Raw genomic sequence first — 22930 nt, 5'->3', positions numbered from 1 at the left:
ACATTTGAATGAACTTTTAGAATGGCTCAATTTGAGCGATGTGAACCTTAAGTTCACCTCAGAATATAATAGGAATAGTGTCAACTTTTTAGATTTAAACATTAAGATCACAAATGGTAAACTAGAAGTAGAACTTGTTTTCTAAACCTACTGACAAAAATACTTTGTTACACTACTCTAGTTTCCATCCGAGGGCTCAAAGAGATAATATCCCCTTTGGACAGTTCCCCCGTCTCCAGAGGAACTGTTCATCTTTGGAAGATTTTTATAGACATTCGGAAAATCTAAAGACAAAACTTAAAGATAGGGGATATCCCAAAAAGTTAATTTCACATACTTTTAAACGTGCCCGGTTCTATGATCGAGACAGTATGCTCACTAACAGAACAGAGAAGAAACAAGAAAAAGGTGAGGGACAGAGGATAGTTTTTGTTAGTCAATACTCTAGCAATAGCAATAAAATCAAGAATGTTATCAATTCTACTTGGAACATCCTTCATGATAACCAATTGGTGGCCCTTGAAAAACCATTGTTTGCGTTTAAAAGAAATAATCTGAGAAGGGAATTGGAAGGGAATTGGTACACACCTACAGAGAAGGGCCCAAACTGAACCAACAAACTATATTGGGCACTCTAGCCATGGGGAACCATAGATGTAGTAGTTGCCTTATGTGCGATCAGTGTATAATAGGGAAAGAATTGACTTATAATAAACATAGCCTAACCTCCAAAACATTGAATAATTGCAAAAGTAAAAATGTGGTGTATTTAATTATAAGCCCATGCAATTTAGGCTATGTCGGCGAACCGGCAAGAGAAGTCCGTTTTTGCCTTCTGGAACATAGATCGGCCATCAAAAACAAAAAAATAAATGCCCCATTGGTTGATCATTTTAATGAAAAGAACCACACATGTACGGATTTCAAATGGTTCATTATAGAACAAATTGAGGGTAACATGAGAGGGGGTGATCTGACATTGAAGAGAAAAAAATCGAGAGCAGTGGTATATTTGAATTCTAGACACTATTACAGTAGGTCTGAACACGAAGGAGGATTGGATGAGATTCATAGAATAAGTGAATTATGTTCTTCGGTAGCATGTTTTATAGATGATGTTCCTGTCTTGGAGGTTCGATCTCCATACTAGCTGCCTGAGTTGCAGTGGGATATGTACCGGCCTTACCTCGCCGCACTCATGTATCTTGGGCGGGGCTGGATTACTCTACATAGCTAGAATAATTCGGTTTTCGAATATTTTTTCTTTATATCAGTTTATTGCTCGGTTATCTTTAGGGGAGTTCCTTTTAGATAAGGGGTTAGTTACCCATTATACATTGGATGTGGAAATTGTACTCTTCATCTGATCGTTTTTTCTATTAGATTGTAACAATTTAAGGAGATGTATTTATGCAGAGGTACAAATCATGGTTTCTGGATATATCAGCAACTGGTCAATTTAGTGTAACAGACATTATTTGCAGCACACGGAAGAGCGATTTGTTTAATAAATTCTCCAACTTCCGATTTGCACGATTTCCCCTTTAATTAGAACAGGGAAATGGTGGGACCCATTTGTCTCCACACACAAGGCCTGGCCGGTTTAAGACCCTCCGGCACAGACCCGTTGCGGTAGGAATGATGTAGTCTTATAAGGTGTTTTGTCTTAAGAAGGGTGTTTAAATAGTGGCGTTTGAACACCTTACTCTATCCGATTGCTGACTGAAGGAGCGACGGTACGGAGGATACATTTTGTGAATCCCAAGGTAAATACGGGGAGAAATACAGAGCGTAATTATAGGCAGAATAGAGTAGAGGGTGCTTTATCCGATAGCCTAGTTTGAATAGTGCAAATCCTCTAAGTTAATATGAGCTTGAAAGTATCCAATGCGGATTGTAGATCTTTTTATATGACATTTGTTGGCCAGCGACTCCTATTTTAATAATGGGGGCTGGAAAGGAACCGGCGCCATTTGTCCATAGTGAAAAGCCGATCCACAGAGTGAGTCATTGTATATAGATGCCTAACAACCCCGGGTTGTAGCTTATGAACCCATTAAATAACAGATGGGCGTGACCCATGGGGGAGATTTATATTAATCTCTACTCAGGCTAGTGGGTTGTTCGCAATATCTGATAAATGGCGGTTTTATAATAAATTTTAATTTTTTATCTTATCTTGTTACTTTAGGCTTATTTGCCGCCATTTCTAGACCCAAGTCTGAGGTCTCCTATCCCTATATTGAAGGATCTAGTACTATTACGAGTACACCAAAAGGTTTAATGTTTTTACGGGAGTGAGATACCACTACAATAGCTACTCGTGGTAATTGTACCATTAAGTATTAATATATCAACAATAACAGTCAGGAATGTAAGGGCCATAAGAGGGAATGATTGATTACACCTATATTTCCCCTATACAGGCATCGTTTTTTTAATATATAAGAGCCAGGACATCTTTCTGCTTGCAGAGGATCTGTACGGAGGTGTTCCTTACAGTTCTAGATTAACAGATTTTGAGATGGGTATGGGACCCGTTTACATATGTTGGACACTGTGAAGAACCTCTAAGGCCTTTGTGCCCTTATGGGTCTATTATAAACATACACCCTATAGAGGTCTTGACAATAATTTATATTTGCTTTATAATAGATACCAGCGGAAGTGTTTTGGGCAGCCATTGGTCTTATAAGATTACAAAGTGACTCAGTGCGGCCATAGAATATATTCCAAATGGACTAGGTATGTATAATGTGGTGTTTATTTGTCCGTATGCATGCCGAGGAATTGGGGTTGTAGTAACAGAATAAGTGTTCCTTGATATCATACTCAACTAGCGTGTACGAGTTTTGTGAGGTTCAGTGCATGTTAGATTAATCTTGAAGAAATGGACCCTTTAAACAATTATCTATAACACTTTGATCCAATGAATTAATGTAACCTACAATAATGTGAATTTATAGTGCATTTTTTGAATATGTTGTGTTATGTGATATCTGTGGATGGTGATATTTGTGTTCTTATGTCTTTTTACATTAGGTTTTAAACAATTTTGTCATATCAAATGAGACAAATAGTATTTGTGTCCTGAGGAAGGTGGCTTTTATTAAATAAACACCACCGAAACGCCTTGATGCCCTTGTTTAAGCAAATGGGTATATCCAAGGAGCTTATTCGTGTCCAATACAGGATTCTGTTGATGGACGTTGAATAGATTTATGAAATAGATTCTATTTGGAATAAGCTGATTATGATGGTGTGATTGTGTTCACATTTTTACCTTTTTGTCTCTTGTGTAATATATATGTGGTATTTTTTAATTTATGTGATTGTGATTGTGATCTTGCTTAATTTGTAAGATTTTTAACCCATGAAAGAAAGAAAAAGTATTTAATAAATATATTTTATGTCATAAACTTTGATTCTTTATCATTGTGTATACCATATTGTTCGATAGAGTCCATTATTATTTGGTGTGTTCGGTTTGCTTCATCACTGTATGATTGGGTGGTTTTGATTTGTACATGAATGTAGGTAATCTGAGATAACCTTCTGGTAGTCCCAAGAGAACCTTTACTCTTATTTCTCTGTGGTACCCTGTCTCTTGGGTAGTGGGGCCGCTCCCTTTCTTTACAGATTGAATTAACTATAAACATGACCAATTTGGCATGCATTCATTGTCATCCTATTGTGTCACACAACATGGTAGCCATCTTAAAAGTATAAAAAAGGTTTCCATTCCACAGCCTGAAGGTTATATTGAAACAATGTAAAGATTGTTTTCTATACTTTTAAGATAGGTGGTCACCTCTATTGGTTTTGCCAATTCCAGTACAAAAACATTCCTATCGGACAAAGCAAACAGCAGTGAAATGTATGGAGTGGAGTGGGGGAAGGAAAAGAGAAAAAAATCTGAAAGTGGGCAGCTAGAGGCACAGGAAAGTGTTGCAGCACACCATTCAGGGAATCATCAAGCCTCCATCTGGTGCTTTTCATGCCATGGAGGAGTCCAGTACATCTCTGGCATCATGCAAGGGGAAACCCGCAGAGTGTCCTAGGATTTCCTTGAGTAGGGGGAGGAAGGCAGGGATAGTGAGAGGAGGAAGGAGGGGAGAAAGACAGAGCCAAAGGAAGGAGCAGAACATGCACTCCAATGGAGCACGAACGGAGTCAATCAAAAGCGAGAGTACAGATATGCTTCAGGAGCTGGAAAAACACAAGAAAATGTACTAAATTCATCATAGAAAGAGCAGAACTGAGATAGACAAGCAAGCCATCCCATCAGGAGTAAGGGCCTGACCTAAAGTTCACTTTATGTAGATTTGTATACAATGTTGTCAGTGGCAAGAGTGCAAAAAGGAATGCTTTGCAGATCACATACATTTCGCATTGGATGGTAAACACTATCAGGGTTAACAATGCTGTAGCTGTTTGTGTGCAAAATGTTCTCACAACAACCTAATGAAACTTTTCCAGAAATTTACTTACTAAGTTTTTTTAACAGGAAGTTTGCAAAAATGGGCATCATTTGCAAAACGTAAACTGAACAAAACTTTGCAGACAGATCTTAATTTCGCACACATAGTTCTATATTTATATAGTATTTTGTTACCAACAATATTACAGGCAAACAAATATCAAAAATATGGCAATTTGGGAACAGAAACGTAGCTATTACGTGTCCTGTGATTGCTTGAACTACTTTTGAGACATGAATGAAGAAGATATTTATAAAATACTTTGCGCTAATCTTTAAAAAAAATATTTAACCTTGCATCTTCCCAGAATATTTCAATAAAATCTGGACAATAACCAAGTGACGTTATTCTAAGACTTGAATGGAACTCTCGAATCATTGTTTAAATCTTTTTCCAAAATGCCCAGCAAAAGAAAGTTATGCGTTCTTTCAAGTGCAATAAGCATAAATTACTGATTAACGATTGAGTGTCAATGATTTTTGAATTTGAAAGGGTTGTCAAGTAATGTTTGTTTTCCCATTGGCTTTGGTTAGAGTGTGACCAGGGGCGTAGCTTCAGTGGGGTGGATGGGGTGTTACCCCTCATCCCCCAAATAAATGCATTCTTGGCCTGGTAGTTGGGTCAGGGAGCCCCGAGTGGGGTCTGCCATTTGTGTGTCGGTTTTCAGTTTTAGCACCAGAATAAAAGACCAAACAGTGACATGTAAAACAGGAGAAAGAGAGATATGCATCTGGTGGCTCAATTTCAAAATGTGAAACCGGATAACATGGAATCAATATCATCTATATAATCTTTCCTGCTTGTCCAAGTTGAGTGATCATAGGCAAACATTTTTATTTCGGAGCCTCCTTTTACTTTATTAGCACATATGAGAGCACTTTTAAATACTTGAGTTCAGTATGTGCATTGTAGAAGCACCTTTTATAATTGATTTAATAGACTGCAATGTTGCTCCACCTATAATAAGAATCTAGCCCATATATAGGGTTTACATGACTACTTTAGGGTTTACACAAAGGGCATGGTGGTTATTCACAAACTGCCTTTTGTAGTAAATTTTTGTAGTACTACAATATCAGTACAAACATATTACAAAATACTATTTACAAACTGCAATTCTAAAATACTACTGTTTTCTTTATTTGCCGCAGTACTATAGAAGTGCAGTTTGTGAATGCCATTTTTTAGTATGTATGCAGTACTACTGTGGTACTACAAAACGTACTACAAAGTGCAGTTGTGAATAGCCCACAGGCTTTTCAATTTGTTGGAGATATAAGAGTTACACTTTTGTAGTAAATTTCCACTCTGATTTTGTGAATAGACAAAAAGTAGTAAACGTACTCAAAAGCGTAAATGAGTAAATAGTGTAAGTTATCTTTAAAAATCAGGCCCATATAGTGACTAGTTTACCAAAGAAATAGTAAAGCTGCTCTCACAGAAGTACTCCTTGAATGGTTGCAAATGAAATGCTTTTTGGAATTCTCAAACATTGGCAGTAGTAGATTTGGAAAGCAGCGCCAGTCTCAGGTTTCCAAGCATACTTGAGTTTGGTCTGGTGGCTCAGTGGACTAATGCATCCATTGCAGGGGCCTGTGTTTGACCTCATGGTCACAGGTTCAAATCCCGGCGGGTCCACTCAGCCTTTCATCCATCTGAAGTCGATAAAATTAGTACCATTGCATTGGGTAACAATAAACATCAGTTATTCAGCGCCAAGATACCTCCGGGTGAACGTGCGCTTTGCAAATACAGGTTATGTTATACTGCTGGCAATCCAACACCAAAAGGTGATGGCATGAATTCTTTTAAATAGTCTAACCAGTGGCAATCCCTCTGGTTAGCTTTCCACCCCATTGTTTTCACCCACTGTGCCACTCTAGACAGGCCAACCTAGTGCAAATCAGTATGGACCCTGATCCTCATGAAAACACTTCATCCTCAATCTTGGTCATCTCACCCCTCCACCCTGCAACTCACTCCTATTTTAGTTGAGAAATTTGAGATTTACACCCCTGGAATCTCACCGACTGAGCTACGACCCCGAGTGTCACAGCTGGAAAAGCATGCGTAGCAGGACATTTCTGCATTGTCACATGATAGTAATATGACCAATCATAAAACTTGATTTCGATTTCTCCTTTCCTACATAAATTGAAACCAGTCCATACAAAAACCATTTGATGAAAGTCAACAGTTCTAGTTGAAACAGTTTTCTACGGAAGTTAAAACTTACCCCACTTTGGTGTTCATATCAGAATTGTGAGCAAATACTGTAAATGCAGAGCTTCTAGGAGAGATCTGAAATATAAAGAAGACAGACTCAGGAGTGGTTTGTTACACCTGCAGACTCTTAATAATAACATTAATAATAATAATACATAAAATAGTGACTTTTTTGTATAGCACTTGTCATTAAAGTTTGCCAGTTGTGGCCGATGTGAATAATATACAATGCAATCAACCAACTTAACTGTACTTGTTTTAACGAACTCGACTCATGAAAGGTGGATCTTGACTCTTAAGGAGACAAACCTGTTAATCACAGGCTATTTGCAGAGCAACCCCAAAAGGTTAACTCTCTGGGCTATTTTGTTTTTTGTTAAATTGTTTTTATAACTAGCTCTCAGAACATTTACACAAGGAAAAAGAGTGCCAGAGACTAAAGCCAGCATGAAAGTCATTCAAGACTTGTAGTCTTATCCTGACCTGTGCCTTGCAAAGTTCTTTGTACCAATCAAACACTTGTAAATTCAGGTCTTTGAATGGCATCAAAAGGAAGGAATGTATACCAGGGAGGAGTGAGCTGAACCATGGGAAAGCAGTTAAGTTATGTGCTCTTTGTAGTTTACATGTGTTTTTTTGTAGACAAACCTCCATAAACTCCAATGCAGTAATCGATTTATAAGAAGGCCACGGCAAAATGAGAGCAATTGGTCAATAGCTGTACTTCAGTAGGCAGAGATGGAAAAACATTCTTGGTCTCACTGTTGACTCGTGTGGTGAAGGACAGCTGAGGATTGAAAATGATTCCTGACTTTCTATGATTGAAGAGCTGGGAATAGATCCTAGAGAGTGAGACTAGATTATGTCAAGAGTCTTGGTGCGGTATGTGAGGATGTAGTCAATAACTTATTCTTGTTCACTAGTAATTCTTACCATTTCACGTTATATGTATGATACCTTGGAATTTAGAACTGAGAGTGTCATAGTTGAGTAGGTATTGTTCTTAACTGAGGCAGTTGCTGCTGTACGGTGACTCTTATAGGTCCGTCTTCCTGGTCGTGGGCTTCACTCTAATAAACTCTTCGCTACAAATCAACTGAGAGCATTCATAATCAATACCATATCTATTGCCATTGACCTGCAGCCTCTTGAGGAGGCCCACCAACATTTTATATTTTATGTCATATGCCGCAAAGGACGGCTGTAATAAAAAAAATCCTGACAGGGGCCTTGCTATGGATCACAAAGGAGATCAACAAGTGGGATTCATGGAAATTATAGTAGGATGCTGTGTTTTTTGTAACATTCAGCCAAAGCACGATGTTATGTCATTCTCTATGACATGAACCACGGAAGTAAAACAGCCTTCAACTCAAACGTACTCTCCATCAGAGAGAAGAGAATGCCTAGGTCAACATTAACGAAAGCTGCACTCACACCTAGAAGAATAAAGGCACAACCAGTATATTTGGCCCTCGCAGGAAGGTTCTCTTCCCTGATATCAATTCAAATTTTGCTTAGCAAAAATAAATTTGGCCTGTTTTATATCGCTCACCTAAAAGAAAAATCATAAGCGACTGTGACAGAGGGGCCGGGGAAGGAAGGACTCGACAGAAAGTGCAGTCCAAACAAGTCCTTTATTGACAGTATAAGGGGCTTGCCCGTGGGCAGAGTCTCGTTCCACTCAAAGAGTTCCTCCTGCCGTGGAGTCGTCTTGCACTGGGAAGGTATACACCAGGGTCCCCGTCTTCCCTTTCCTCGGGGCTTCTCGGCTCCGGATGCAGTCAGGGAGAAAAGAGACACAGGAGAGCCTCGTTAGTGGCGTAACGAAGGGACAAGCATGAGAGGGGGGAAGGGGAAGTGAGGGATCACCAGGGTCCACCACCTTGTACCCAGCGTTGCTATGACTATGTGCTTAGGAGAACGTGCGGGGTTCCGTGGCCACCCTCGTCCTACTCCGTCCCGCCCCGTGCGGTGAAAAACCCTTGTAGACGCCCTCGTACCTTGGTTAGCCACACTTCTCCCCTGGAAGTGTGGCAGGGCGGCTCGTGGGTCCGTGGGCCTCCTGGCTTGTCGCGTCTCTCCTTCGGCAATACCAGCGATGGCTCTTCTCCCCTTCCGTCTTCCTCGGTGTCGGCGTTCTCCTCGCGGGTCGGCGTCTTCCCATGAGGTACCGCGCGTGTAGGCATCCCCGGCACTTCCTTATCCTCCTCCTGATCCGCTGATAGGGCCGTTGTTGATGACGAGGCCGCTCCCGATAGGCTGAACGGCGGAATCGTCAGGGGACTCCCCCCTGACGTCACAGAAGGGAGGGCCAACAGCGGAGGCAGCGAAGGCAGCGCTGACCCACTCCATGCCACATCAAAGGGATCCTGCGGACGGGGCGGAAATGGACAGAAGTTAGCAGGTACGCCCCGTCCGTCCAGGACAGGGAGCTCGTCCTCGTGACACATCCCACCCCCAGGAGCGACCCGATCGGGGGAAACAGGAAAGCGGGACAGAAAGTCAACGTTCCCCTGCAGAGAACCCTTCCGATGCCTAACATCAATCTGAAACGGCTGCAAAGCCAGGAACCAACGAAGAATCCGATCATTGGTCCCCCTGTTACGCTGGAGCCAAGTCAAGGGGGCATGATCGGTGTACAAAACAAAGGGCCTCCCCTAGAGATAGTATTTCAACTTTTCGACCCCCCACCTGACTGCCAGGCATTCCTTCTCGATGGTAGAATAGGCCTGTTCTCGAGGAAACAGTTTTCGACTGATGAAGAGGACAGGCCTTTCCACACCCTGCTCGTCCTCCTGGGAGAGAACGGCCCCGATGCCAACCCCAGAAGCATCCGTCTGAAGAATAAAAGGTTTACTGAAGTCAGGGGACACTAGGACAGAGGAGGAAGTCAGAGCGTCCTTCAAGGCTTGGAAGGCGGATATGTGGGCGGAAGAAGGAGGCGGTAGAGAGCAGGATCTAACTGTTTTTCCGAGGAGGTCAGTGAGGGGACCGGCCAAGTGGGCAAATTGGGAAATGAAACGGCGGTAATACCCCACCAACCCTAGGAAAGCCCTGAGTCCTTTTTTCGTGGATGGGTATGGCAATGCCCTGATAGCTTCAAGTTTTTCGGTCTGAGGCATGATACGGCCATCCCCTAGAAGATAACCCAGGTACTTGACTTGCTGGGAAGCAATTCTGGATTACTTCGCATTGATATGTAGATTGGCCGTCTTTAGGCTAGACAAAATGTTTCCTAGATGGTTTATGTGTTCGTCCCAGGTCTTACTGAACACAACAATATCGTCAAGGTAGGCTGATGCATAAGACAAGTGCGGAGTCAGTAGGGTGTCCATAGCCCTTTGAAACGTGGCTGGCGCCCCATGCAACCCGAAAGGCAGAACCGTGAAGTGGTAGTGTCCCGAAGGGGTAGAGAAGGCTGTTTTTTCCCTATCTTTTTCTGCCAGAGGTATCTGCCAATAGCCCTTGGTGAGGTCTATGGTGGTGATGTAACGGGCCTCACCAAGGCGCTCCAGCAGTTCATCAACCCGGGGTAAAGGGTACGCATCCTGTTTGGACACCCTGTTCACGGCCCTAAAATCAATGCAAAAACGGATGCTCCCGTCCGGTTTTGGGACCAATACTACCGGTGAGCACCAGTTGCTATGGGAGGGCACAATAATTCCGGCGTCCAGCATGTCCTGCACCTCTTTCTGGAAGGCAAGACGTCTTGCTTCCGGGATTCGATAGGGTTTTTGTTTTACTACTGTGTTAGGGAGAGTTGGAATGTGGTGTTCTGCCAAATGCGTATGCCCCGGTCGGTCAGAGAATATACCTGAAAAGGACAACAGAAGAGACATGACTTCTTCCCGCTGTTCAGGGGATAGATCCTGGTTTATAGGGGTATCTCCAACCGTATGGGCGATGTCTGGCACCGGAGATACAACATTGACGTTTTGGGGAGGTTTGCCCAACCACTTCTTGAGAATGTTTATGTGGTACATTTGAGTTTTGCCTCTTCCCAACTGTACAAGATACGTTGTCCGCCCTATTTTTCGGATGATTTTAAAGGGCCCTTGCCATTCTTTTCTCATTTTGTGTGACGAGGAGGGTAATAAAATAAGAACCCAATCACCAACGTCAAGTATTCTCCACTTCTTGCCTCTATCGTAAAAGGCCTTCTGTTTGGTTTGCGCTATGGCCAAATGTTCGTGTGCCAGCGTTCTGAGCTTGTGTAACCTGGTCTGTAGCTGGCGGGTATAGTCCAGTAGAGCCTCGGCTTCCTGGGCTCCCTCGGCTTCCCAACTATCTTTTGTTATTTCCAGAAGAGTTCTTGGGGCTCTTCCGAACAACATCTCGAATGGGGAAGTCCCTAGGCTGGACTGTTTCTGACTACGGAGGACAAAGAGGGCAAGGGGTAGTAACTGATCCCAGTTCTTCCCGTCCCCAGACAGAAGTTTTTTTAGGGTAAGTTTCAGGGAGCCGTTGTATCGCTCAACCAATCCGTCTGTCTGGGGATGGTACACAGATGTTTTAATGTGGTTGATGTTTAGCTGCCCACACACTTGTTGCATCAGACGGGAAACAAAAGGGGTGCCCTGGTCCGTAACGATTTCCCGGGGAAAACCCATGCGGGAAAATACCTCCACTAGCCTCTGGGCTATGGCGGCTGAAGTGGCTGCTTTCAGAGGAAAGGCCTCTGGATAACGAGTCGCATAGTCAACAAGTACAAGGGCATACTGATGACCTCTAGAAGATTTGGGTAAAGGGCCGATAAGGTCCATTCCTATGCGATCGAACGGAACTCCTATGATGGGCATGGGGACCAGAGGTACCGGAGGAGGGGTGTAGGGATTACGTTTTTGGCATATCCTGCACTCCTGACAGTATTTTTGGACTTGGGCGTAAACACCGGGCCAAAAGAAATGACGTAAGATGGCCCGACTCGTTTTTTCTGCCCCTGAATGACCAGCCAACAGATGGGCATGTCCGAAGAACAGTATTTGATCGCGAAAGTCGTTCGGAACCAACAGTTGAGGTTCCGCATCAGCTTTGGCGATTCTATACAGCAAACCATTTTTCTCCACAAACGTAGGAAAACCTTTGGTGGACGGATCTTTCCCATCTCGTGCTACCTGCCACGCATTTGTGAGACTTGCATCATTTAACTGGGCTGTCCGAAAATGCGTGTCCCTAGCCCATGGTTCTGAGGCTAGTAGGGTGTCATGGGGAAGAGACAAGTGTTGGAGGGCCTCAAGTAACAGAACAGAAAAGGAGGGATTGTCTGTTCCTATAATGATGGACTCAGGTAATCTGGACATAACCCCCAAGGTAACTTTTTGTCCCTTTCCTGAAGGAGTGTATAAAGTGACTGAGGCTACTGGGTATTCCTTCACGTCGCCATGTACGCAGCGTATATGAACCTGCTTCCCCGGGATGAGGGCTGATGGATCCACCAACTCCTCTCGTATTACTGAATGTTTACATCCCGAATCCAACAGTGCCTTTACAACAGTACCATTAAGGGAAACCCTTACATAGAACGTAGTTCCGGTTTCTTGTGCATAAAGGATGGATCTGGGGGCATAGCTCACGTCCATAGGTTCATCTTCTTTGTCTTTTTTTTTCCTACAGTACCGGGCTATATGTCCCCACTCCCCGCAGTCATAACATTGAGGTCCTGTGTTTGGCAGTTCTGGTCTTTGGACACGCAACCTAGGTGGCTCTGGCAGGGGTTTTTGTGGTTTCTTTTCCGGTTTAATGGGAGGCAGGGATTTAGGAGGTCTCTCGGGCTCCCTCACGTACGGTCTCCCTTGAGCCCGAGCGTAACAGGTGGCCATCTCTATGGCATGGTCTAACGTTAGTCCCGCATGTTGTTTGAGCCAACGCTGGGTGCTATAAGGGAGTGCTTCAATGAACTGTTCAAGGTATATTTTATTCATGATGGCATCTATGTTACCGTCCTGGGGTTTGAGCCAGAGATCGGCGGCCTCCTTTAACTTGAAGAACAGTGTCTTGGGTAAATCCCCTGGTGCACCTTTCTCTTGCCGGAAACGAGTGCGATGGGTTTCCTCGTCCACCCCCAACCTGTCAAGGATATACTGTTTGACTACAGCGTAGGCAGTGGTGCCATCCCGGTTCACCGTTTGATAGGCCGCCTGTGCTTCCCCTATCAACAGGGGCGCCAGGTAGAACGGCCATCTATCCCAAGGCCAGGCGCTGGCTCTTGCTGCTCTTTCGAAGTTCAAGAAGAACGCCAGGGGGTCCTCTCCAGGGGTGAACTTCTGTAATGGAACCACCGTACCTGGGGGCGGGGCGGTGGCCCTTCCTTGGCCGATGACAGTCATTAACTGGGTTTGACCCTCGGCCAGTTTCAGAATGTTCTCAGACTGACTTTGGATGGCCATTGTGAACGCGTTCCGGTCTGCTTCCATTTGGGTCAGTATGTTCTCCATTCTGTATCGAATGGCGTGGCTCCTTTGTAGCTCCTATCTGGCTCGCCAATTGTGACAGAGGGGCCGGGGAAGGAAGGACTCGACAGAAAGTGCAGTCCAAACAAGTCCTTTATTGACAGTATAAGGGGCTTGCCCGTGGGCAGAGTCTCGTTCCACTCAAAGAGTTCCTCCTGCCGTGGAGTCGTCTTGCACTGGGAAGGTATACACCAGGGTCCCTGTCTTCCCTTTCCTCGGGGCTTCTCGGCTCCGGATGCAGTCAGGGAGAAAAGAGACACAGGAGAGCCTCGTTAGTGGCGTAACGAAGGGACAAGCATGAGAGGGGGGAAGGGGAAGTGAGGGATCACCAGGGTCCACCACCTTGTACCCAGCGTTGCTATGACTATGTGCTTAGGAGAACGTGCGGGGTTCCGTGGCCACCCTCGTCCTACTCCGTCCCGCCCCGTGCGGTGAAAAACCCTTGTAGACGCCCTCGTACCTTGGTTAGCCACACTTCTCCCCTGGAAGTGTGGCAGGGCGGCTCGTGGGTCCGTGGGCCTCCTGGCTTGTCGCGTCTCTCCATCGGCAATACCAGCGATGGCTCTTCTCCCCTTCCGTCTTCCTCGGTGTCGGCGTTCTCCTCACGGGTCGGCGTCTTCCCATCAGGTACCGCGCGTGTAGGAATCCCCGGCACTTCCTTATCCTCCTCCTGATCCGCTGATAGGGCCGTTGTTGATGACGAGGCCGCTCCCGATAGGCTGAACGGCGGAATCGTCAGGGGACTCCCCCCTGACGTCACAGAAGGGAGGGCCAACAGCGGAGGCAGCGAAGGCAGCGCTGACCCACTCCATGCCACATCAAAGGGATCCTGCGGATGGGGCGGAAATGGACAGAAGTTAGCAGGTACGCCCCGTCCGTTCAGGACAGGGAGCTCGTCCTCGTGACAGCGACATTACAATTAGTCTATGGCTTCTGCTCTGATTTTTTTGATGGAATGATCTGGTCTTTAAGGCTTTGAATTCACAAGTTGCTGGAACTCAAAGATAAGAAGTATAACTTATCTTTACCTCCTGTTAGATCTTAATGTTTGTTGAATCACCTCACAGGTATCTCAACAAGCTAATCAAAATGATTTTCATGATACTTCACATGGTATCTAACTGTGGGTTCTATTTGTTCTTCTTTGGGACCCTTCTTTCAAAATAAATGTTAACATTTCTTGAATAACTCCCTTCTTTTGATGTTCCCATTTGTTGCCTAAGATACAGTATGGGTGGTTCTATTCTTGACCAAAGATACTGTACTGAATGCCTACATTCATCACCTAATGACCAATTAAGCAAGTTTCCACTATCTAGCAGTGGGTGTTTGCACATCTGCTCTAAACACCAGTACAGAAGTTTTCATTCAAGACACAGGATTCAATATTGGAGTCTTCTCAGAAATTCAGTACTTTGTGCTTCGGTAACTGGACCACTATTAAGTAATCAACTTTCCCATAGCTTGCCAAAGAAGTAGAATTGGATTCTTCTTTTTCTAGATCTTGTTTTAGTAATTTGTTCCCATTCCAAGCCTAAGATCCAGTTTTGGGTAGTATAATCTTGTCGGAGGCTGAATTTCTTGGTTTATCATTACTGAAGAAGGATCCATGATCCAAGTGTAGAATTTACAACTATTGCCCTACTGTAACTGTAGTAGCATCAGACATATTTTTGGTCAACGCTAAACCGATGCTACCAGCTTATGTCCATATCTGACATGCAATGCCTCACTCTCATGTCTGTCATTGTACACAACAGTTCTTGAATAGCTAGCTCAGCTCTGAAAGTTTTCATTTCAGTTTGAAGATCAATTGGCTACTAGCCGCAATTTCCATTTTTTCATAGATCCTTTCTTTCACTTTTGTCACATGATCTCCATTGGAGCATTGAGCATAAAAATATATTAATTTGCATTCTGTAAGTGGGCTTGGCTTTATGCTCATGGGATGCTAGGAGATCCCCTTGTCTGGCAGTCGCCAATTTCTTTTTTGTTCATAAACATATTGAGACTTCTATTTTGACGTAAGTGCACACTTCTTTGACAAGCTGATTATGTTGCTGGGAAGTACGTGTGCTTAATCAAAGTCAAAGCTCCAGACACACATGGGCCCAGGCACCAAGGTAAGCCAGAGAATTCAATGAAAATGGAGGATTGGGTGGAGAACGGTCCAGCGTTTGGCTCACAGACCAGAACATACAGTGCTAGTGTGCCCCGTACAATTATGATGTGCAAACATGTACTGTGCATATTGACTGCTAAATCTTTAAAGAGGATTTGGAATGGCAGATGATAATTAGACTAACCAGTTTTTGGGTAGGGTTTGAGGTTCCAGTATTTGGAAGTTAGAGGTGTGAGTCAAAAAATGGTATTGAGCAGAAGGCTCTACAGAAGGTGCTAGAAGGGAGACTATCCAGAATCCTAGCACGGATTCTGTGTGGCTGTCCCAGCCACACAGAAGCTCTGAGAGCCTCGACAGGCAGTGACTGGAAGATTTCGAAAGCAAGAGTTCAACAGGAAGAAATGCAAGGTACTTTCATACCTCCCTCCATGAGAACTGATGGAAATATCGTTGTTAATCCCAACCTCACCCTTTTTAACCTTCAACCCCCCTCCTCTATGTGATGAACTGTGGCAAAAAACTGGCAGACTCCTTAATGTCTTCCCGCTGGTGAATGAGGGTGTAGTCAGGGAAATGTGGTCAAAATGGTCAAAATAAGAATAGGTTCCGGATAAAGGACTCCTGTCCATGTAATGTAACACAACTATTGTAAAACCACATGCAGGTATATAAAACAGAGGGTTGGGCTCACCAATGAAGATGTGACGAAGAATTTCCAGAGGAAGGTGCCTAGGGTTCTTGAACAACTTCAGTAAAAAAACGAAATTAATAAAAGCACAGCAGACCCACAGCAATGGCCAGCCGGCCTAAACTGGTATGAGGAAGCCAACAAATGCAAACAGGTGTCTCAGATGCAGGGTGTGAAGGAAATCCACAACAGACTTGAATACCAATTTACTCATTTGAGGGCTAGGGTTCAGGTTTGTACTCCTATTGCTCCACCTTATCCGAAGCTATTTTCCCAATTCACATTAGAAAGGTCAAAGTCAGTAGAAGACAAAGAAAACCCCTTGTTAAATGCCTTGACTTTCCCAATTTCAGCAGTGAATACTGGCGGTACATCCGTGGTGACCCACAGAAATGAAGCAGAGCTGGCTCTACAGCCAGTCGTAGGGGTACTGGCCAATAATGCGGAGGCAAGCGTGGCGGGTGCAGCGAATGCAGCAAGCCAAACAAGCGGGACCTTGGCAGGTAGCAAAGTGCTAGAGGACACTACAGCAATCACATTATGAAGGGCTGATTGCTTTATTTCATCTACCTCTTCTAGAACCTGTTTTCACTCATCACCTTACAGAGCCGATACTAGGCATCAACACAGCGGGGTGCACACCAAAACTATAATCTGCGATTGTCTAAATTTTTACCCCATTGGCCGAAAAGCAAGAGAAATTGACAGGGACTCCCAAAACGATCACTATACCCCCTTGTCCAGTGATAGAGATAATTATGATCCTCAGGATGCCCCCTCCTACTCATCTGTGTCTGTTACCCACCTGCAAGAGTATAGGACAAGTTACAGGTCATTCTCCTTATCTCCAGCAGGCCTAGTCAACATTAAGGAACAATATCCTAATATCTGTGAAAATTCCACATAATTCAAAACATGAATCTGAAACCGTATTTGAGTACCACAGGTCTAATTGGGCAAATGTGAATCAAATGTTGCATCTTGTTATTCCAAGTTAGGGCTCATTCCATGGAAAATAATTTTCGACAGGCACAGGATGACACTGCTGTGAAAAAAGTGTTGGTAAATGGTATAATTGAGGTATGTCCTGTCAAGGCTGAATGCACTACAATTTCTAATCGTAAACAGAACGAAGGTGAATTGCCTCCTGATTATTTTGAAGTTATAGTTATTGTAAACAACTCATTCACTGTCCCTACAGCTTCAGTTTTGTGCTGCCATATCTGTCTGGGCCAAAGTCTGCCACAACCTGTAAGCAGGGGTTAGGGTCAAATTCAAGACTACTGGGGAAAATATGCCCCCCCCCATCCAAACCCCCCATTAGCATGGTCATTTCTAAGTCGGTGGCGAGATAAATCTCTCCTACTCACCCTGCTCCAGTGAACAACCATATCTAATCTGCTCAGGAAGAGGCTTCTGAAGTCAACTTCCCTTGACCTTTCCCTCACCTGTATGGACCCATCCTCCTTCCCATAAATACCATCTCTGTCCGAGGGTTAGAAGCCCCCCAGTGACTATTTCTCATTGGCTCTGGTCAGCCTTTTTTACACAACCCTTGTTGCCTGATTCAGTGTATGGCTCTGTGCAGAGGGGCCAGGTGGTGGGAACCCATAGATCCACAGTACCTTACCTGCCGCTCACCCGAGGCATCGGTGATCATTGTATAGTGAGAACACATTTTTTAGGTTTCGCCTGCGATGGCTGCGCATGCGCAGTCTCACTTGCGAGATCTTATGATCTTGAGGGAGAATCACTAGCGGGCTTTAAGCCCCGCCCCTCTTTCCCATTGGCTGGCATCACCGGGTTAGGTTTCGCCTGCGATGGCTGCGCATGCGCAGTCTCGCTTGCGAGATCTTATGATCTTGAGGGAGATTCACTAGCAGGCTTTAAGCCCCGCCCCTCTTTCCCATTGGCCGGCATCACCGTTTAGGCTAAACGGTGGCCAGCCATTGGGAAAGAGCTTGTGGTGACATACAGTTTTTTCTCTTTCTGCCGTCCCACTTGGACTGACTTCCCGGACTTCCTGCTGGCGTAAAATGTTTATTTTCTTCTTTATGGGTCCAAACAGAAGGCCCCATAAAGAAGATAATAAACCTTTTACGCCAGCAGGAAGTCGGTCCAAGTGGGACGGCAGAAAAAGAGAAAATGACGACGTCGTGGCGAGCACTTGTTTACTTTCATGAGCCCGGCGCATGCTAGGCACAACGCGCTCCTTTTGTAATTTGTGTTTATCGAGAGAGCCTTAGGTCATCACCTTTTCAGAATCGATGCCAACCGAGGCCTTATTTACATACACGGAGCCCCAGACGGCGCAGGCTGAACACCTGGTGGTGCAGACGGGCAGGATTCCATTTGTGTGGTGCCTGTTCACAGTGCCCCGTTACCCTGCGGAGATGCCCTGTGACGGGGCACCACCAGGCCTTGGATATTTGTGCACACTGACGTCTTGGGAGGCCCAGAGTTCTGCCCCCTGTGCTCCGGCCGAGTGGTTCTCAGAATCCAGTCAGTGAAAAAACTCTTCGAGGCGCTACATTAGCTAAGATCTCATGGTCTCCCACACCGGTTGTGATGGGCCGGTTGTGATGCGATGGTCCGGTGCTGCATTTCACTTTGTGATGTTGGCATTTCTTTTAATAATGTCATTATAAGTGCAGGATCGCAAGCAGGCGCAGACTCAAAGGGCTTCACCCCCCCCCCTCGAAATTTGGCTCTAGTTGCGCCTTTGATCACAAGAACGTGACATTCACTCCTTAGGATAAAGGACGCGGTCATTCCAGTCATAGGCTTTCATTTTATAAAGCAGTGCATTCTGGGAGTTGTAGTATTTCTCACTTGCAAGTACACAAACTGTTTAATGTGTGGGGGTCTCAAATTCACATAACTATCAGGATGACAGCGTGTGCGATTCTCACAGGGTGCTTGTTCTGTCCCATGCATTCCCTCCTGCTTGTGTAATATTTCTTGACATATATTATGAGCGCTGACGGGCGCTGCGCTGGTTTCTCGCTCATTGTTTATTTCACAGCTCCTTCGTCTCACTTTCTGTGCCCCCCCCCCCCCACCCACAATCAGTCAGAAGGCTTCAACACAGCCAGGTGGATGAGAGGGAGCCAGAGCTGTGGCGCAGCCGGCTTCAGAGCAGGAGCACTGCTGTCTGTGCCTGTCCTGCTCCTCGCAGCTCCCCCGGCCGGTGACTGGCTCTGGTCTCCAGGGAGAAGGGCAGCTCTGAGGTCTTTCTGTCAGCTTTAAGTTTCTATCAGCGAGGCGCTCTCACGCTGGTTTGCTGTCAGTCTCCTGTCTCCCACTCCTGCTCCTCCATCCCACTCTCTCTGATGTCTCTCCCCCCTCCCAATCAGTCACAGTACTTTGCAAGACTGATACACGTTCTGTCATTGTTTTCTTATGATGGGCTGAAATGCTGCTGTCAAACTTGATCAGCTCCCTGCATTCCAACCCTTGCCACTGGCCTGGCCCCCCACTGCTCCCCAGAACAGACCTGATTAAAGACCAAGAGGCAGCTCCTCCCCGGCCCGCCCTGCTTCAGTCTGTGGAGCGGACAAGTTGAAATAGTGAAGTGGTGGGCGGGTCGTGCTGTCTCATGCCCCTCGGCTCTCACCGCCATTGTTTATTTATTTATTTTAAAATTTTATTTTATGCGTTTTTATATAGCGCGGACTTTACCCGAAGGTGTCAGAGCGCTTCACAATAGGAACAGTAATGATACATGAGGAGAAAATTACAAGTGGCCAAATTACATAAGCAAACGTCAGGTTACATGAGGCAATAGTGACAATTGTGAGCAAACAAAATACAAGAGGTAGCAAACGGTACATTACAGGAGAAAAAAAGTGACAAGTGTGCAAGTTACAAAAGCGTACAAAGTACAAGTAGAAGTATAATACTGCAATAAATGGCAGACACTCAAAACACAAGAACAAACCTTATGTAGGCAATGGTGGCACTTGTATCAAAGGCAAACAAAATGCAAGAGGTAGCAAACAATACATTACAAGAGAAAAGTGACGTGTGCATGTTACAAAAGAGTACAAAATACAAGTAGAGAGATAATACTGAAATAAAGGGCAGACACTCAAACCACAAGAACGCACCGAGAAGGTACTTCCATAGTCATAGAGAATAGAATTTCCGATAATGGAAGGACTTCCTTCAGATAATAGAGAGGGTGTGAATTAAATTTGGAAGTGTCTTTGAAGGAGGAGAACTTTGAGCTCAGTTTTGAAGGCCTGGGAAGAGGTGGTGGTCCGGAGCTGAGGCGGAAGGGAGTTCCAGATTCTCCCCGCGTTGCCTGAAAATAATTGGGCCATCGATCTTTCCTTCTTGAAAGTGGGGGGTTCAAGCAGTAAATTTTCCGCATTACGTAATGGTCTAGAGCCTCCAGAGGGTTTCAGTTTATTCGCTAGGTAGCGAGGAGAGGAGGAGTGCAAGGTTTTGTGGGTGATACAGGCAGTCTTGTAGATAGATCTTGCCTCGATGGGAAGCCAGCGGAGGGTGGATAAAATGGGTGTGATGTGGTCGCTTCTTTTGGCCCCATATATGAAAAGAGCTGCTGAATGAAGAACAGATTTAAGGGGGGACAGTAAGAAGAGAATTGCAGTAGTCCAGTCTGGAGAGGACCAACGATTGGACCAGGGTTTTAAGGTCTTGCTCCGGGAAGAAGCGACGAATCCCCCAAAGGAGGCGCAGTTGGTATCGGGCAGACTTTGCAATGGAATTGATGTGGGAGATTAGATTGAGTTTTTTGTCGAGAATGACACCAAGGGATTTTGCGCTGTCAACAATGATGGGTTTAGAGTTAAGTAGATTTATCGGAGTCATCCATGATTGAACCGGGGGAGGAGAAAGTGAGGAGGAGAGGAGGAGGAATTCAGTTTTGGAGGGATTCAGAATCAGTTTTAAAGAGTTAACATCCAGTTTTGAATGGAGTCGAGAGTAGAGCTTAGGATGGAGAGATCGTGAGTGGAGGCAACCTGAGGTAGATTTGAGTGTCATCTGCATAGAGATGATAGTGGATCCCAGATTTACTTAGGAGATTTCCCAATGGTTCTAAATAGAGACTGAACAATGTGGGTGCAAGTATACAGCCTTGAGGAACACCTTGCCCTACCGCCAAAGGAGACGAAAGACTGTTTGCTATTTTGATCATTTGGGATCTATCTGAGAGGAAGGAAGCAAACCATTTAAGCACAGTGCCCTCCATGCCCATTCTCTGTTGAAGAGTGTTGAGGAGAGTGTTGTGATTGACAGTGTCAAAGGCTGCAGAAAGGTCAAGGAGATTTACAAGTCAAGCCCCCCCCCCGAATCGAGTATCCGCAGCGCGTCATCAATCACTTGCAGCAGGGCTGTTTCAATGCTGCAGCTTTGAATGAAGCCGGACTGGAAATTGTCAAGAAGATCATTGTCCTTGATATGACGAGAGAGTTGTTTCGCTACACATCTTTCTGTGATCTTCACAAGAAATGGTAGGTAAGTGATGGGACGGAAGTTGTTGAGGTCATTCACATCAGCAGTGGGTTTTTTAAGCAGAGGGGTGACCTGCCCAGTTTTGAAGAAACAGGAAACAGAGGGAGAAGTTAACCAGAGTGGTCCAATAGGAAAGAGAATGGGTATAGAACTGTCAATGGCAATGGCACTATGGATGGGGTCAAGAGAATGGTTGGAGGGCTTTGTTTCGAGGATGCATTTGAGGAGGGCATCTTCAGAGATGGGGTCAAAGTTCTGCCAAATGGCTAAGGATTTGCGCTCCTCTGGAGGGGTAGGATGAGTGACCTGATCCACAAGCGATTTCACTTTTTCGTCAAAGAATATAGCAAATTCTGTTGCTTTCTTTGTAGAATCCTCCATCTTGGAGGATGGGGGAGAGCAGTTAGGATTCTTGTTGAGATTGAATAGTTTTTTGGGTCTATTTTTAGCTGAGTCAAGGAGGGTTCTGAAGTGCGACGCTTTTCCAAGGAAGATGTGCTTGTGGTACTTGGATCTAGCCGAACGAAGCATGGCCAAATTATCGGTGGAGGGCGCTTGCCTCCATTGTTTCTCCAGGAATCTCAGGTACTTCCTTTCTTCATAGAGGGATTTGTTAAACCAAGGTGCTGAGGGAGTAGGCCTTTTCTTTTTGCTTTGGAGAGGAGCGACGTTATGGATTTCGACTGCAAGGACTGTGAGGCATTGGGAGGTGAGTTCGTCAACATCTAGGTTCGGGTCTAGCCTTGGAAGTGATAGCAAAGCTGATTCACAGAGGGAACCGACGTCAATATTTTTAGTGTCACGGAACCAGGAGGTAGCCCTCTTAGGTTGGCCGAGAGTTAGAGTGTGATAGGTGAAGAGAGAATGGGATGAGGAGGTGGTCAGACCAGTCTACATGAATAGGGGGAGCGATAGTAAGCATGCCTGCTTTAGAAATAACAAGGTCCAGAATTGAGCCCTTAGTGTGTGTTGTTTCTGTGCAGTGTTGGATAAGATCGTTTACAGAGAGGAAGGTGGCCAGTAAATTCGCAGAGGAGTCTTGCGTCGAGCCCCAGTGGAGATTGAAGTCACCCACAAAGGTCTGATTGTCACTTTGCGAGTATTGGTCGCTGATGAAGTCAGTGAGTTCCTCCATAAACGAAGGGCCACTACAAGGCGGGCGGTAAATGGCATGGAATCTGAGGGCTGAGCGGTGGTGTAATTGAAGCTCAAGAGATAGACATTCAAAAGTGCGGAAGGAGCGGTTAGGAAAAACCTTAAATTGAAGGGCGTTTCTAAAGATGACTGCAACACCTGCCCCAACTTTGTCAATTCTGTCATTTCTAAATATAGAATAGCCTGTGGGTAATAGGAGATCAAACATAGAGTAAGAGGTATCGTTGACCAGGTCTCTGTGAGGAAGAGCATGTCAATATTGTGAAGGGTGATGGTATCGGAGATTTCAAGTTTGTGCTTTCTTGCAGATCTGCAGTTGTGGAGC

The 22930-nt window shown here is 45.0% G+C and overlaps 1 protein-coding gene across 2 annotated transcripts in view; it reads right to left on the bottom strand.

Annotated features, from left to right (window-relative positions):
* Positions 1 to 22930, bottom strand: part of SHROOM1 (shroom family member 1) — a 291553-nt gene that overhangs the window by 83344 nt on the left and 185279 nt on the right. For both annotated transcript variants that reach the window (XM_078653086.1, XM_078653087.1), the window contains one exon: positions 6718 to 6782. In XM_078653086.1, the coding sequence (XP_078509212.1) occupies positions 6718 to 6782 (65 nt within the window). The remainder of the gene's footprint in view (positions 1 to 6717; positions 6783 to 22930) is intronic.

This window comes from Lissotriton helveticus, chromosome 7 (assembly GCF_964261635.1).
Source record: "Lissotriton helveticus chromosome 7, aLisHel1.1, whole genome shotgun sequence".
Classification (NCBI taxonomy): domain Eukaryota; kingdom Metazoa; phylum Chordata; class Amphibia; order Caudata; family Salamandridae; genus Lissotriton; species Lissotriton helveticus.
The sequence above is the reverse complement of the archived record's forward strand: the minus strand, read 5'-3'. Positions and strand labels throughout refer to the sequence as shown.